General features: G+C 43.0%; 1 protein-coding gene across 3 annotated transcripts in view; it reads left to right on the top strand.

Annotated features, from left to right (window-relative positions):
• Positions 1–969: 969 nt before the first annotated feature.
• The window catches only part of ANKS6 (ankyrin repeat and sterile alpha motif domain containing 6), a 47,301-nt gene continuing 32,032 nt past the window's right edge, over positions 970–16,238 (top strand). For 2 of the 3 annotated variants that reach the window (XR_014579650.1, XM_083824025.1), the window contains exons 1-5: positions 970–2,311; positions 5,627–6,126; positions 10,223–10,267; positions 13,963–14,167; positions 16,028–16,134. Coding sequence is in view for 2 of the 3 variants with exons in the window: in XM_083824025.1 (XP_083680151.1) it covers positions 1,584–2,311; positions 5,627–6,126; positions 10,223–10,267; positions 13,963–14,167; positions 16,028–16,134 (1,585 nt within the window). In the remaining variant the exon portion in view is untranslated. The remainder of the gene's footprint in view (positions 2,312–5,626; positions 6,127–10,222; positions 10,268–13,962; positions 14,168–16,027; positions 16,135–16,238) is intronic. The other variant, XM_083824024.1, reaches the window with a different exon arrangement.

Raw genomic sequence — 16,238 nt, forward strand, 5'->3', positions numbered from 1 at the left:
CAGATGCAGATGCCTTCCAAATGATCAATGCACCATGTGCACTTGAAAGCCTTGGTTTTGTCTTCTCCTATATTCTCTTGCAGCCTAAGCCTTCTCCATTCTCTTACCCTAATGACCAGTTTGAAAGACTTTGGCTGTTCTTCCATTGCTGAAGAAACTAAGTTGTGCATTTCCCAGAGGACTTGGTAATGCATCACCATAAGAATATCCAATAGCACTTTATTCATTTCAGAAGAGATATGATTGTTACCTGATTCCTATCAGTGGCAGAAATCCCTGTGTGATCACATCTCTATAAATGCCTAGAAAGCTGACTGAAGATAGCCATGATCATCAGATAACAACAGCAGAATTTAGCACAAATAATTTCCTCTTTCATTTTGTAAACCCCAACAAATATCTCCTGTTGCTTATGAGTTTCTTCAAAGAAGAGTTGCATCTTTTGCTGCTAAGTTTCTAATTATATTTGTGATATGTTTGTCTGGAGTTTCAAACCATTAGTAGAATTTGATAGCATGATCATCAGCTACATAACATAAACTTGTATGATCAACACATTCAGCAGCTTATCTCAAAAGGTAAACTGGAGAGATCCTGTCACTAATTTGACTTTATCCAAGCATGCACTTTGATATGGTAAGTATGACCCAGTTTTCTTGAATCCTGAATAATGTATTGCATTAATCACTCTTGTCATTCCATTCTTCCAAGCTCTGAAATCTTGCTTGAAATTAATTACACCGTCCAGTTTTATTCATCACAGTGAGTTCCTCACACTTCTGTACTGTTGAGAGTGGTTTTATTGGCTAGACCAAAAGTTTGCCTAGCCATGTATCTTGCTTCTGATGATGGCCAGCATAAACATCTTTGTGCTTAAGGATTTTTTTTAACAAAAGTACCCATGTTAAATGTTTACATGTTTTACATTATTTAATGTATGATATCTATAATGGAGGAAGCATCACTGAATACTTACCCTGTCTAGGAATTTGTCCTATTGTTTCTGTGAGGGTAAATTTGCAAAAGTGTAAGTCATTTTTAACCTGCTGTGAGCGGTACTCTCCCAGAGGATGGGTTTAAGCGGCCTTACACAGTCAGTACTTTTTTGATGGAGTCTTTCCTGAAGTGCAGCTTGTTAGGCCCTTTGCCATGATGGTCCTGTGATCTGGATTTGCCAGTGGATCAGAGGAAGAAAGCCATATAACATGGAAAGTATGGGTGTCTCTGAATAAAACCTGTGGATGGCTTCATATTAGTGACACCAGGCAGTTTCAACTACACTCTGTGCAACGTCTCCTAATTCTCTCTGCCCCAAACCTCCACCATTGTAACAAGTGCCGTGTTCTGCCCTTGAAGTCACAAGTTTTGATAGAGAGCAACCTGCTGGAAGTTATAGAAGCTATAGGGGCATGATAACATATTCTTAAGTTAACCGGTCAACTGTGGTTCGGGAGTTATTTCACCAGAGCTTCATCATTTTTTCAGTTTAGGTGTTGTAAGTCAATTTAAGTTGGAAAAGGTTCCAGGCTACCTAGGAGGCTGAAGGTAGAGAGAAGAGACTTAGAAACAAAAATCAGAGTTTTATGCTCGGAGACCAGCCGCTGGGCACTACTGGGGTGCAAAGCGATGTTTGGTGGGTAATGACTGGTTTCTGTAGCGCAGAATTGTATCGAAGGAGCCTGAGGGAGGGAAGGAGGAGGCAGGAAGGTGCCGCTGCCAGCCCAAGGGGCCTGCGGCACCCGCGATGGCCGGGGCCGCCTCTTTGTGTGGAACCAGCGCGAAGATGGCGCGGGGGCCGGCGGCAGCGCCGCCGTGAGGGGACGACGCAGGCCCTCGGCCGGCCTCCTCCCGCCGGCCTCCTCCCCTCCTCCCCGCCGCCTTCCCAGCGGCCGCCGAGGGCCGGGGGCGGCCGGGCCGGCCGGGGCTCGGCGCCGCCGCCGCCGATGGGGGAGTGCGGGGTGCCCCCCCAGGTGCAGCTCTTCCTCCGCGCCTGCGAGCAGGGCGACTGCGAGACCGCCCGGCGCCTCCTCGGGCTGCCCGGCAGCAGCGCCGAGCCGGCGGCCGCCTCCGCCTGCGGCAGCGAGGAGCCGGCGGAGCCCCGCGGAGAGGCGGCGGCGGTCGTCGCCACCCCGGTCCCGGTCCCGGCAGCCGCCGCCGTCCCCGTGGACTGCACCGACGAGGCCGGCAACACAGGGCTGCAGTTCGCGGCGGCGGGCGGCCACGAGCAGCTGGTGCGGTTCCTGCTGCGGAAGGGGGCCTCGGTGCAGAGCAGGAACCACTACGGCTGGAGCCCGCTGATGCAGGCGGCCAGGTAGGGGCGCACGCTTCACCCCCACCCGGGGGGGTCTCCGCCCGCAGCCGCTGCCGCCGGTCCCCAGCCTCGGGTCGCGCCCGCAGGCACCGGCCTGCTCGGAGGACGGGCTCGGCCCCTGCGCCCCGGTCCCTGCCGGGGAGGGCGCCCGGGAGCGGCCCGAGGAGCCGGGCGCCCACCTGCCGCCCTCCCCGCGGCTCCCCGGGGGGCAGGAGGGGTGGCGGGGGCTGGTGCGGAGAGGCATCCATCCCAGGCATCCATCCCAGGCATCCAGGTATTGGAGCTGGGCACCCCTTGATAATGCCAGGGTGAAGAAAGCACCCCAGAGCTGCAAGGGGTCACCCGAACCCCAAAACGCTGCATGCTCATCCTCCCTTCCTTGGCAGGGAGATACGTGCAAAACCCCTGACCAGTTTCAGTCCTTCTTCTCTTAACCCTACCTGTTGGAAAATCACCTCCAATTTAAAACGGATTGAACTAAGTATAAACAATTCATTTTGCTTGCCTTTTCCTTATTTTCCTAAAGGGCTCGCTGGAGGATATGCAGAATCATTATTTTGGGTATTAGTGGCAGAGCTGGGTTGTTTTCAGTATTGTAGCATTCTCGTATCACTCACCGCAGAGCTGCGGATGGTTCCAGTGTTGCTAATGCTTGAGTTTCTGCTTATCTCAATGTATACAAATACCCGCTGGGTTTACATATTTTGCAAGGTTGGGGGGCCGTGTTCTACTTTGATAAATCAATGCTTAATTGAGAGATTTTTTTTTTCTTTTATAACTGATTAAAATACTTGGAAGAAAAAAAAATCTGTTTGAAAGTCAACATTCTCTTTTCAATTAAAGCCCACAGAAAGTTCCCAAAGAATGAGTCACACAGCTGGTTTTCCAGTAAGAACAAGGAAGACAAGGTTCAGCAGTTCTGTTATTTTATGAAGGTTAAAAAAAAAAAAAGCCCCAAAAACATTCTTAGATTTTTTCCTTAATGAAAACCTCACCCTCGTTCTCTAAAAACAATAAACTAAATCACCATAGTCTTCTAATTGTTTTAAAGAAATGACTTGCTACTATTTGAAACGTATGATAAATATTGAAGCCTGGGGAGGAAGCTTAAAATGGAAGAACATGTTTGTTTGTTTTTTTAATGGATAACCGAAAAGAAAATATAATGACTGTGCAAGCATAGGTCTCAAACTATGTACATGTTGAATTTTCTGGCTGTGTTTAGTCCCGTTGAAATTGGTGAGATAGCATATATGTATAAAAGTAATCACGTTTGCAGAGATTGCGGGATCTACTGAAGTGGCACAGTGAAGGCTACAAGCACAGACTCCTCGCAACTTGACAGTCCCTGGAAACTTTCTTCTGCAACTTAATGTTTTCTGGAAAGAAGCTAGGGAGTTTGTGTCTCGTGTCTCATGTCTCTGTTAGTGGTCAGTAGTGTTCCTGGGGATTTCCTCAAGTACCGTTTGTTCTGTTTCAGAGTGCAAAAGCAGCTTTCAGGAACAAAGCTTGGTTGTGTTAAACACTGCACAAGCATATAGTAACTTATGATAGCTACAACAAGCAGTGCAAAAGTACACATCTTATAAATGTATTATGTTTATTAAAGTGTGGGATTTTACCTCTCCCCAGTTGAGGAGCAAGGTTTCCATTTTCTCACTGTGAGCAAGCTGGTTTGAGGTATGGTGTTGGTATGAGGTATGGTAGCGGGGGGCTGCAGGGGTGCCCTCTGTGAGCAGAGCCCAGCAGCTGCCCCATGTCAGATCAGAGCCAGCTCCAGACGGCTCCAAAAGGGACCTGCTGCTGGCCAGAGCCGAGCCAGTGAGAAACACTGGTTGGGCCTCTGGGAGAGCAGATTTAAGGAAGGGGGAAAAAAACCTGCTGCAGCACAACAGCTGGGAGAGTGAGGAGTGAGAAGCAGCCCTGCAGCCCCCAAGGTCAGTGCAGGAGCAGGGCAGGAGGTGCTCCAGGCACGCAGCAGCAGTTCCCCTGCGGCCTGTGGAGAGGCCCCTGGTGGAGCAGGCTGTCCCCCTGCAGCCCACGGGTCCCACACGGAGCAGATCTCCACGCTGCAGCCCGTGGAGGAGCCCCCGGTGGAGCAGGTGGAGGTGGCCTGGAGGAGGCTGCGGCCCATGGAGAGCCCCCGCAGGAGCAGGCCCCGGGCCGGAGCTGCAGCCCGTGGAGAGGAGCCCACGCAGGAGCAGGGGGCCTGGGGGGAGCTGCCGCCCGTGGGGGACCCGTGCTGGAGCAGTTTGCTCCTGGGGGATGGATGGACCCCGTGGTAAGGACCCATATCTGGAGCAGTCCTGAAGAGCTGCTGCCTGTGGGAAGCCCATGCCGGATCAGTTTGGGAAGGACGGCATCTTGTGGGAGGGACCCCACGTGGAGCAGGGGCAGGGAGTGACCATGAAGGAGCAGCTTTAAGGACTGACTGCAGCCCCCGTTCCCCTGCTCCACTTGGGGGGAGGAGGTAGAAAAAGGTGGAAGGGTTGGGAGAAGGTGTTTTTAGTTTGAGTTTCTCAAATATTTAAGTATATATTTATATAGGTAATAAATGTTACTAATTTCCCTATGCTGAGTCTATGATCGTTATTTTGCCTGTGATGATAATTGAATGATCTCCCCGTCCTTTATCTCAACCCTTGAACCCTTTGCATCATATTTTCTCCCCCTTTTCCTTTGAGGAGGGGGAGTGATAGAGCGGTTGTGGTGGAGCCCAGCTGAGTAAAACCACCACGTATGGCTTTCATGATTGTCTTTTGCTTAATGGCAAATTACCAGAGCCTCTCACAGTCAACATCTATCAGAGCGGTGCTGCTGGTGAAACCAGTGTCAGAGTCCAGTTTCCCTGAGGTGTTCTACATGAGGAGAGCTCATCTGGTCCCCCTGGTGCTAAGTTCAGCTTCCTTTATGAAAGCAATGGCCACCCGCTATATTCTTTTTTGAGCTTCATGAGCGCATCACAGTTGCCTGTCTTCACTGAGCCACCTTCTGTTCTGGGAGTTTGTTGATTTTTTTTTTCCCAACCGCAAAGCAAGGGGTGATGCAAATGTCTTTTTTATGGATATGGTCACTTGGTGCATGTGAAACAATTTAGGAAGGTGCAGTCCACCAGTAAGGTGACCATGGTCACGTTCAGTGATGTGTGTGTGATCTCACATAGCAAGTATCTCAGTCATTTCCATTAGTTGATACGCTGAATTGGTAACAAATTTTTCTGTGTTCAGAGTCTGACTGTTTTCAGAGTATGTCGGAAGCCTCTGCCGTCCAAGGTGTTAATTCTCTTCTTCCCCTTTCCTCTTTATTTCTCTCAAGGTTTGGACATCTAAGCGTGGCTCACATCTTGCTGGAAAATGGTGCTGATCTCAACGCACAGAATAAGTTGGGAGCCAACGTCCTCACAATGGCCTCTAGAGGCGGCCATGTCAGCATGGTGAAATTGTTGCTGGAATCTGGAGCTTTTGTAGACAATTACGACCATTTTAGCACAAATGTGCTTAACAGCAGCAGAGACGACCTTCCTGATATCACTCCACTGATGGCAGCCGCTCAACATGGACATGAGGCAGTGGTACATCTGTTATTAGACTGGGGAGCTGATTGCAATTACACTGTGAAGACTATGGGCTGGAGTCCTTTAATGCTGGCAGCTGTTAGTGGAAAGGTGAGCTTGGCACAGCAGCTCATGGAGAAGGGTGCCAATCCCGATCACCTGAATGTACTACATAAAACACCTTTTGAAATCTCTGTTGGCTTCAAACATAAAGACATGAAGGACTACCTGGAATCTCTCACAACAATTAGACCCCAGGCAGGTATGGAGCATTAGATTTTTGTTTTGTCTTCTTGGAGTTTTGATTGCGTATTTGGAAACTGAAGGTGTTATGTTGTGTGTACACCACGTTCTTTAAAATTTGTAACTAGACTGAAAATGTTGGAGTAGGTATACCTACCTTGGGTGATGCAGGAATACTCAACTTCAGCAGATGTCTTCCAGGTTAACATGGTAGAATTCCTGTTCTGCAGTAAAAATTTTTAAAACATTTAAAATATTGTAATGTTTTGGGTTTTTTAACCTTTAAAACACATGATACAGGCACTCATTTAGAAAGAAAATTTAAAAAGGCTTACTTGATAGGGGTCTAAAGAAGAGATACTAGAGAGAAGAATAAGGACATCAAAGAAAGGATATCACGAACTTGGAGAAAACTTTTAAAAGATAGAAAATCTTGAAAACCTGCCTTGTAGTGAGAGACTAAAGATGTTCTGTCTGCCTAGTTTCATGAGGTGATTAAGAGAAGTGATTAATAAAGCTTCCACGTTAAGGACAGGACATCCAGTACTTGAGGGTCTTTTTGTACAGCAGCCAAAGAAAAAAACCTGCAAGTTTAAAGTCAGAATTTGAATGGGAAATAAGACAGCAATCTTTGCAGTGAAGTTTAGACCTGGAATGACTTAGAAAAGGTGTAGAAACCCTGACATGTGCAATCAAGGTTGAATGCTTTTCTAAAACTTATCATCAGATTGTCTTTGCTATGTGTCACGTACAAGGTCTGTGGTACGCAGAAAAACAGATTAGCTTAACCTGATAGTTTCTTCTGGCCTTCAGCTCTCTGAGGGTATGAACCCTTCTCAAAGCCCTTTGATAGTAGACTGTGTAGTATAAGAAAATGAAGTATTAATGTGGATGAATAACAAGTTATCATGTGCTCCACTTTTCTGATCCTTGAAGGAGAGGGGAATACTTAATTTCAGAACTTCATAAAACTTGTACCAACCTTCTCCACTCAAGCATCATGTGCCTGCAGTGTGCGTGCTCATACATGTACACATATACACACACGCTGTGCTAATTTATGTACAAAATTAGATCAGAAGTACATCATCTTGATGCAAATCTCAAGTAAGATGAACTGCAGAAATGCTGCTTTTATGGTGGTTTTAGTTCTGCACAGTAATACATGAATTATGTGCGTTGAATGAGATAAGGGAAGAGAAACAGTCTGACTGTGCAGTTAATGAGTGTGTAGTGGTGTAGCTTTAACCAGGAGAGCTTAAGGATGTAAAAAATCCAGGTTTTTGTAGAGAGGTCATACCTTGTGTTGATGATCGAATGGTTTTGAAAGATGTGAGCTAACTTTGACTACAACTTTATCAAGTCTCAAACAATATGTCCAGTGCCACATAATCAACCAAAAGGACATAATAGTATGTTGTATGTTGTTACTAGTTATTTTCTTTCTGAATTACGAAGCAAATTTGTATTCTGTTGACAGCTATCTGTATGCATGCTTGTAGGATTTTCATTTTTATTGAAGATAAAGGTTAAGCCTATCTGTTGTCACCTGTTTGTTTGAAATACTAATGATTTTTATTTTTTTTAATGTACTTATTGTTAGATATCTCTGATTTCCTTCCAAATTAACTTAGCTTTTCTTGATAGGTGGTTCTATAGAATAATGTTATGATTGGCTTATGCTGGTTTTGTTGTGAATTTGCTTCCTTTTCCTTCTCCAGAATTTGTTTATTTAATACAGAAATGTATTAAATCTGTTCATGAAGTCAGGCAGTTTGGTCTGGACATTGTGTTGGACGTTTGAACATCAGTAAGTCATTTCAGAGGTTGAGACCTTATTCTGTATGTGGCTGACTGGGGACTCTTTTCGAGGTGCTTGTGCCTCATAATGCAGACTGATGCTGGGAGACATTTAACTAGAGGGTGTGGAAAAGCAGCGAGGCAGGATAGGCATCTAGTTTTCCGGCTCTAGAATTTTCAATAAGGGTAGGAGTGACCCTAAAGAACATCTTTTCCAGGTGCTACCACCCATTCAGCCACGGTGGCAGAAAGCCTGCAGGCTATGTTAGTCTGCTCTAAGCTCTCTGCCACGTGTGATACCCAAAGAAGCTTATTTAAATCTTAGCTAATTATTTTTCTGTTACACTGCAGCGTAGACATACCCACAATCCCAGTCTCCTACTTAAAGCTTGTTAATTTTTATTTAAATTGGGTCTTATTCCTGCAGGTCAAGCTTCCCTTGTACTTTAAGACTCAGGACCAAAATCTGACATTTCCTTCTGCCCCAGAGAAAGTTTGAACTCACTCAGATGTTGACTCATAGGTTAAGTTGGAGCAAGGGCTTTCATACAGTCAAGCTACCAGGCAGAACTGTCTGACTGCAGACGTTTGCTCATGATGAGCCTCTGACAGAGACCTTGGTTGCTTAACAGTGTGCAGAATCAGACGTCTGGGGGATTTGCTAGTGCAGTGCTTTATATCTTGCCTGTGCATTTGCATGTAATCTCTGTGCATGCAGAGTTGGCCTGATGCTGCTGGAAAGTCTTCTATAATCGTCCAACTTAAAGCATTGAAGTCTGTTTAAACTAGAGTGGATTTGCATTAAAGCAGGTGAGCGTGCCTGCCACCTCTGCTGAGGGCAAGTTTCCATCAGCAATAAGGTAGTAACTGGGGTGGAGAAGAGGTTAACAACGTTAGGCTTCCACATAAATTTCTGCATCAATGTTTGGCCATGGCTTTAGCCTCCTCTAGCACTGGAATCAGTATATCCTGGGGGAAACAAACAAACAAACAGATCCTTTCTCTCCTGTGGAAGGCAGCAGAAAATGAAATTGTCTTCTGAACCATTAACCGTGACCCTATATAGGTAAGGTGAATTGCATCTCGAATGAAAGCACCTCTCTTCTATGAGCTGTTTTCAGTAACAAAATCAGAACTGCCCCTGACAGCCTGGGTGTTGCCTGTGTCTTCTGGCACCTCTTCGTGGTCTCCTGCTCCCCGAGGCAGCGTCTCTTCCAGGCTTTGCACATGCCAAGTGCAGAGTCCCATCCTTTCCTCAATTAGTCTTTTGAGATCTGTTTTCCATCAGTGAGTTCATACACAGTTCCTTCTATAGAGCAGTTTCTTAATCAGGAGAAAACTTAGGACCCACGGCTCCAGTTCCCAGTCGTAAATTAAGAGTTTCTCATGTTGTGGGGGGCTTTTCAGCAACTGTTTTTTGTTCAGCATTTTCAAATGACTTCCTCTGAAGTCAAGCCACGAACATGAACCTTTTCTGTTTTACCATAAAATGGCAGAATCGGACCTGAGAGACCTCTCAATGTCACTTGTTTTCCTACAAATCTTCTTGCCCCATTGGCTCTGTAGTGACAGTAATGTTTTGGAAGACAGAGAAGGATATATTTTTTTGGTTTGAGTGGAAGGTGCAAAATATGTCACTATTTTTTCCTCTTTGTATATATTGCCAACCATTTCAAAGCACTGGGAAGGCACGTAGAACGAAAGATCCTTCACTCAAAGTCTTACAATTGTAATAATTACGGTTCTTTTTAAGATGATGATGATCTGGGAGCTGAAGGATCTCTATTAATGCACAAACTGTGTATTTGAATCATCACTATTATTTTTGTGACCTTCAAAAATTAGCTTGTCAATATTCAAGAGGAAGTAAAAAGGGAGCATCTTATAAAACTCCTTTTGAATCCCTTTCCAAAATAGTCCTGTGTTACTTGAGTGTTTGCTGTTGTACAGAGAATTACACCAGACCACAGAACTGTACTGTGGTTCTTTCATTGATATTTAAGTCTTCCAGGCAGGAAACAGAAGTTTCCAAATAAAATTTCCTGATACAGAATGGAAGTTGAAAGGCAGAGCCAGTACTGGTATATTACAGTGTGTAGCCTTACCTCTGCACACAGAACCATACAGGTGAGTCGTTGTTCCCACAGGGAATAAAAATCTGTGCTCTCTTCATTCTTACTAAATGCATGTACAAACATCTTTTATGGTATATTTATGTATATATTTTTTCTATATATTGTGTATTTTTTCTATAAAATTTTATTAGATTTTTTTTGCCTTTCAAATGACTCTTAATAGAAATATGTGTTTTTCAGATACAGAAAAGAGGCAACCTGATGTCTTCCATGCTTTGAAACTGGGTAAGTACTGACAGGGTTTTTCCATCATGTCTGGTTCTTGCAACTACAGAGTATGCTTGTTTGCTAACATGGGAAACTGAATTGTGTTCTGTTTTAACCCGCAACTACTTTTTTCCCCTCTTTTTCATTTAAAAAATACATTTATTTCTGTAATTTTTATTTATTTTTTTTCACATTCCAATATGAAAAAGTCCTTATGAGCTCCTTGTTGTGCCCTTCATGCCACAATGGTGTGATTTAGTAGTTTCCAAGACCATGCTACCTTTAACATGATTTTTTTTCCTTCCTGGTAGTCTTGAAGTATGAAAATAAAACTGCAAAAAATACACTGGTCTCTACTCCATATGGACGTTTTCATTGCTGTTTAAAGTTGCTTCAGGAAAAGGGCAATTGTCTCGAATCCTGCACATTCTTTCATGACTGGGAGCGACTTTTCATGAGCACAAAATTGATAAATCTGTTTTGTCACAAAGAGAAAAAGACAATGCCATCCTGTTGATTTAAATTCGATTCAAGCTGTGATGGGTTGCACTCCTGGTGAATGGCTAACTGCTTGCTGGTTACCTATTTTCCTGGATCTTCTAGCATAGGAATATGTGCTGAAATTATGGGTTTGGCCTGAGTATTGCCATCTGATGGCGTTGGCTTGGGAAACAGGACTATTCGCTTTCTGCTGAGGTTGCTGATAATGCCAGAGATCAGAAACTCTACCCTGTTGGCAATCTGTTTGACAGCTTAGAGAGGCTCAGTCTTTGAGCCTTCTCTGATTCCTGCTTTTATAATTGGTGTTTTGCTTTTTAAACATGTTCTGAGCTATACAATAGCACCTGTAGCCTACTGTCAGCGGTCCTAGCTATGTGGACAGGAAAAAAAAAAGTCACTGAGCAGTAAAAGTAAAGGACTTGATGGATTTATTTAATATCACTTCAAATAAGGAAAGAAGTCATTCTCATGTGAGATTAAATCTTGCATCCAGTGAACTAATGAGAGGTGTCCCATGAGACCTATGAGAGTCTCACAAGGGTCTTTCCCCAGTCAGCCTTCCCTTACTGGGGGCCAAGATGTCCCAGGCAGTGAGGTGCCGTTGGTAATACAGCCTCGTGGATGCAGTGGATGTAGTAATACTGTGCTGTGTAACAAAGCTGTGCTTTCTGTGTCTCTCGCAAAGAAAACCTGATCCATGGAAAGCTGGCTGTACCCCTCCAGACTGTGATGTGTGCACGTAGTGAACTTCAGGGTTGGTGTGATGTGTGCGTGTAGAATAAGTGAACTTCAGGGTTGAGCACAGCTACCTCTCCTTCCAGCTTTTTGTCCATTTACCTGCTTCTGCCTGTAACGTAATCATGAATGCTCTGATGAGGTTTGTCTTCTTGCTTTCAGTGGGGAGCTGCAACCCGAAGGAGAATTCTGAGTTAGTACCTTTTTGATGAGTTTTTGCATCTTTTTTTATTTGTATGCGAATGATATTGTGAAGGAAAATACCACTGTTTCTCAACATCTGTCCAAATGGATTTCAGCAAAACACCTTTAAATCAACAGTTATCTTCTAAATTTTATTCTTACTGCATTCATTCCTATTGAAAATCCAGAGTTGTATTTTCAAATGGTCAAGTCTGACCTTAGCATCGAGATCTAATCCAGGGTTTGGTACTGCAGCTAAACAGTTGCTTTTTAACTAACCATTGTAAGTCACCATCTCAGAAACTTTATGGCTTTTGGGGCTAACAGAACTGGAAATGGGCAGACATAATTGTGAGGAAGAAAGAGATGATAGGTAGCAGTAGTGGGAGGTCTGTCATACGTGTCAATTCTTCACATGTAAGCTGCCAAAACTTATTCTGGAAAGCCTCGTGTCAGCTACATTTTAGAAAGCTCAGCCGTCCTTCTCATACCTGTGTAACTTTTGGTATGAGATTTAAAAACATTAAAGCTGGCTAGAAAGGAGTCAAATCAATATTGGTCAGTGTGCTGCATTTGTTTTTCTCTAGAATACACAGCTGTGGATGGCAGCTGGCAGCATTGTTTAAGAGGACTTTGCTAGGTTAAGAAGTGTCCAGGACAGAGTTCGAAGTCAATTCTGGAGTCTCTGTAGGTTCCAGGGTTTCTGTTTAACAAAATTTTTGATGCAGTTCTGTGTTAAAAAAGCCACTTGGTGTCTTTTACTAAATTGGGACATGGAAAATGAGGTCTGTGCTTTTCTTTCCCCTTCCAAGAAATTAGATGATGAGTGGGGGTGGATGTTAGTTTCAGTGCATGCATTCAAGTGCCTGCAGGGTTTATCTGGAATTCTGACTGTCTTTCCAAGGAAAATACTGACACCAGTGACTGAGCTGAAGGCAGTCCATGCCATAAAGCAGTTTACTGTTTGAAGTGGTTTTTTTTTGGTTTTGTTTTGTTTTTTAAAGTGTAAGAATTTTTCCATTTGCATGGCAGTTGACAGTCTGCTTCTTTTTGCCTCTGTTCCTGCAATGGTACATATTCAGTCTGAGATCTTTCTTTCCTCTCAGCTTCTTCTGTGCTTTTGTCAACCATATGTCATCAAAAAAGTAAGGGAGGTGGGCAAATTTAAGCCCTCTGCTTAGGATGACCCTGACTACCTCAGACATTTTTTTAAATTGCTTGTTCCTACCTTTATTAAGATTTAGGAAAAAAAAAAAAAAGAAACACAACCTAGCTAACGTATGTTCCGTAGCAGATTTTGCACTGCTTTTTGTAATCTAGACAAGAACTCAGTGACTGCCAGCCTCTTTTATCTGGAAACTTGACTGTTAGGTTTACTTCTAAAAAAGGATGACAGGAATTACTCTTGAGGAAGGAGTAGGGAAGTTTTGCGTTGGAAATTAAATATCAGAAGTAGAATTAAAAAAAAAAATACATTCTGAATATAAGAAGTTTGAGCACTGGTATAGACTAATTCACTGGGAGGTTGTGGAATTGTATCAGTCGTGGTTTTTAGAAGCAGCAAACAACCTTTGTAGGAGGAATTACTGGTCGATATGACCTAGGGCGTTGTTCTACTTGCTCGGGGCAAGAATGACCTTTGTCACCTTCAGAGTGCCTTTGTACCCATCTTCTTTGGTTCTAGAATTGTGGTTTTCTGTGATATCTGTCTAAGGAAATGCAATGGGGGATCTTAGTCCTGCTGAATGGCAAAGCAGTTGTCTCCGCATCGTTACTTTTCCTTCTGCATCATCTTCAGACAATTTTATGGAAAAGTTTCATACACGTGTCTTCACATGAGACACACTGCAGTTTATACAGCTTTAATGGCTTAGTCATTATTTGAGAAAATTATTCTTGTAACAGAATTGTACTGTAAGTGCACAGGTATGTAAAAATATGAGGGAAAATAGTGCCTCCAGCTTATATCACAACTTCCCGTAGCCAGTGAAAATGTATCGACGAAGAAACAGAGATTGGTACAAACACTTACTTTTAATGTTTGAAGCTGTAGTATTGCAATTCTGTAGTACTGACAGTTCTATATGTCTGTTGTTATTGATACTGCTTTATTGTTTAATGTGCAAAATGTTTTAAAGGACTATATACATTGAAGTGATACATACCGTATTTCTTCTGTTTTAATTCCACTAAACGTAGACCAGTGTCAGCAAATCAAAGTACATATTAATTCAGTGGCTAAGCAGTTCTATGTTGCTGATGTAGATTTTTTTTTTTATATCACTGTTTTGCAGGCAACTTTCAGCTGGTTAAAGAGATAGTTGATGAAGACCCAAGTCAGGTCAATATTACCAATGTTGATGGTGCATCTCCGTTAATGATTGCAGCTGTAACTGGGCAGCTGCCCCTCGTCCAGCTCCTTGTTGAGAAAAATGCTGAGATTGACAAACAGGATAATGTTCATGGCTGGACAGCACTAATGCAGGCCACATACCATGGGTAAGTTGTATGCTGTCTGGGTCGAACAGAAAAGAAGTTTCATTCTTCTTACATCCAGATAGAAAAGATCTTTTTGATATTGACTTTGGAAGCAGAGAGCTCTTGACAAGAATTGTGGAGGCTTGTGACCTCAATTTTCTAAAACACGTAGGATGCCCTCAGCTTTTCTGAACAGACCCAAACAAGTTTGGATTTCAGAAATGAGTGGCATATATGGAAACGCGAGTCTTGCTCTGTAAGCACTGGGAACATTGTGCTCCAGGCAGGCGCTAGGAGCTTTGATGCAGATTTTGACTTCCAGCCTTTGATGGCTTTCAGTCCTTTGTAATATATTATCACCCCAGATCAGGGTTGTAAGCCTACACCAAGTTACGAAACTCAATGTAATCACCTTTCTGTGTGCCACGTTTGCCAGTCTTAAAACCGTTCTTACAATTCCTCTCTTCAGAAGTTTTCATTTAACTTTTCTGGAGTGTGTCCACTGGAGAACTGACTTTTTTTTTTAATCAAAAGCTATTTTATAAATTGAATTTCACGTGTAATCTCTGTCATAAAGTTGGCAATGTCAAAATACATGACACTCATGTCTGAATTCAGACACTCCTCTTGTCTGTGATAACAAGGACTGGAAATCCTTATACTCAGAAGAATCTCAGCTTACCCCTTCTTAGGAACAACAGTAGTTGGGGGCAGTTTCTAGTTAGAAGGAAGGAGCAAGCAAAGTCTGTGTGAGTCAGGGGCAGTGGAGGATTGAGTCACTCTGTACACCCTGAAGGTGCAGGACTGGAAAGGAGGTTGGGACACATTTTTAAGGAAACGAAGAAGTAATGGGAAATGTGCAGAGGAGCTACATTGGGGATAAAACAGAGTTTTTGTTAGAAGAGAGAGAGAACGTTCATTCTTCATTTTAGGTTGACTTTATTTGGAGTATGTTCAGGTAGAAGGAATGCTCTGAAGTGATCTTCAGAGATCTGTTTGAGATCTGTTTGTCAGCTTCAGAGTTAGAGCTGGCAGTCAACTATTGCTACTTAAGCACATTGTTCTTCAGTATGGCTTATGCGTGTCAGAGTTTGTTTTTATACAAGTTTAGTCTCAGTGTAAGAGGAATTTTATATTAAAAATATTTTCCACAGCTTTGTTGTCATTGCTTATTTTGTATTGTTTTTAATTTGCAAGGCTAGTCCTGCTATTTATTCAGGTATATGAGAAAGGAGAGGGGTTAATGGGAATGGGATGATGATTCCTTTTATGCAACTTGCTTTTATGAGCTTTTATTAGGAGGTGTTTGTATTATCACTTACTGCTGATTTGTTTTTGCATTTAAGATACATCAAGGAAATTTGTGTCTCTAATCAAGTGATTTGCTGTTTGGAGTTCATAAATTATCTTTAGTCAGTAGGGGTTTTATTAAATGGATTTTTTTTTATCTGTTCTGAATAGGAAGCTGTGTTTAAGTATTAGCAGTGTTGTGTGATGACTTCTGGACTGACCTTTGTATTTTCACCTGCTGTTTTGCCCCAGGCGATAATGGCCTTTCAAAGGGAAACTGGCAACAAATACCATGATCATTTCCAAAGGGTCAGATGAAGAATCTGACTATTCAAATTATGTTTTTTTAAGGCTGACTGTTTGCATGCCAATTATTGTGATTTATAGTGAGTAAACAGTGACTGACAAAAGAGTCATGGGAGCTCCTGAATAAATTGTGGAGACGGTGTGGACTTGGTTAGCTATTGAAGAGGTAAAACTATGATCATTAATCGAGGAGCGATGATATAAAAGGATGGAAATGATGGATTGGGGTACTCTGTCTCTCTCTTTAACATAAGCAATGCTTTTTTTTTTTTTTCTCCCTTGAAGAAACAAAGAAGTGGTAAAGTATTTGTTAAATCAAGGAGCTGACGTCAATCTTCGTGCGAAAAATGGATACACAGCTTTTGACCTGATAATGCTCCTGAATGATCCAGGTATGTTGTTTCAGAGAACACTGAGGAAATGTTTGTAATTGCAATATAACCAGATAAACATCTCTTTTGACGTAGAAATTGCATCAAATTTGCTTCAAGATACT

This window comes from Anser anser (assembly GCF_964211835.1).
Source record: "Anser anser genome assembly, chromosome: 2".
Classification (NCBI taxonomy): Eukaryota; Metazoa; Chordata; class Aves; order Anseriformes; family Anatidae; genus Anser; species Anser anser.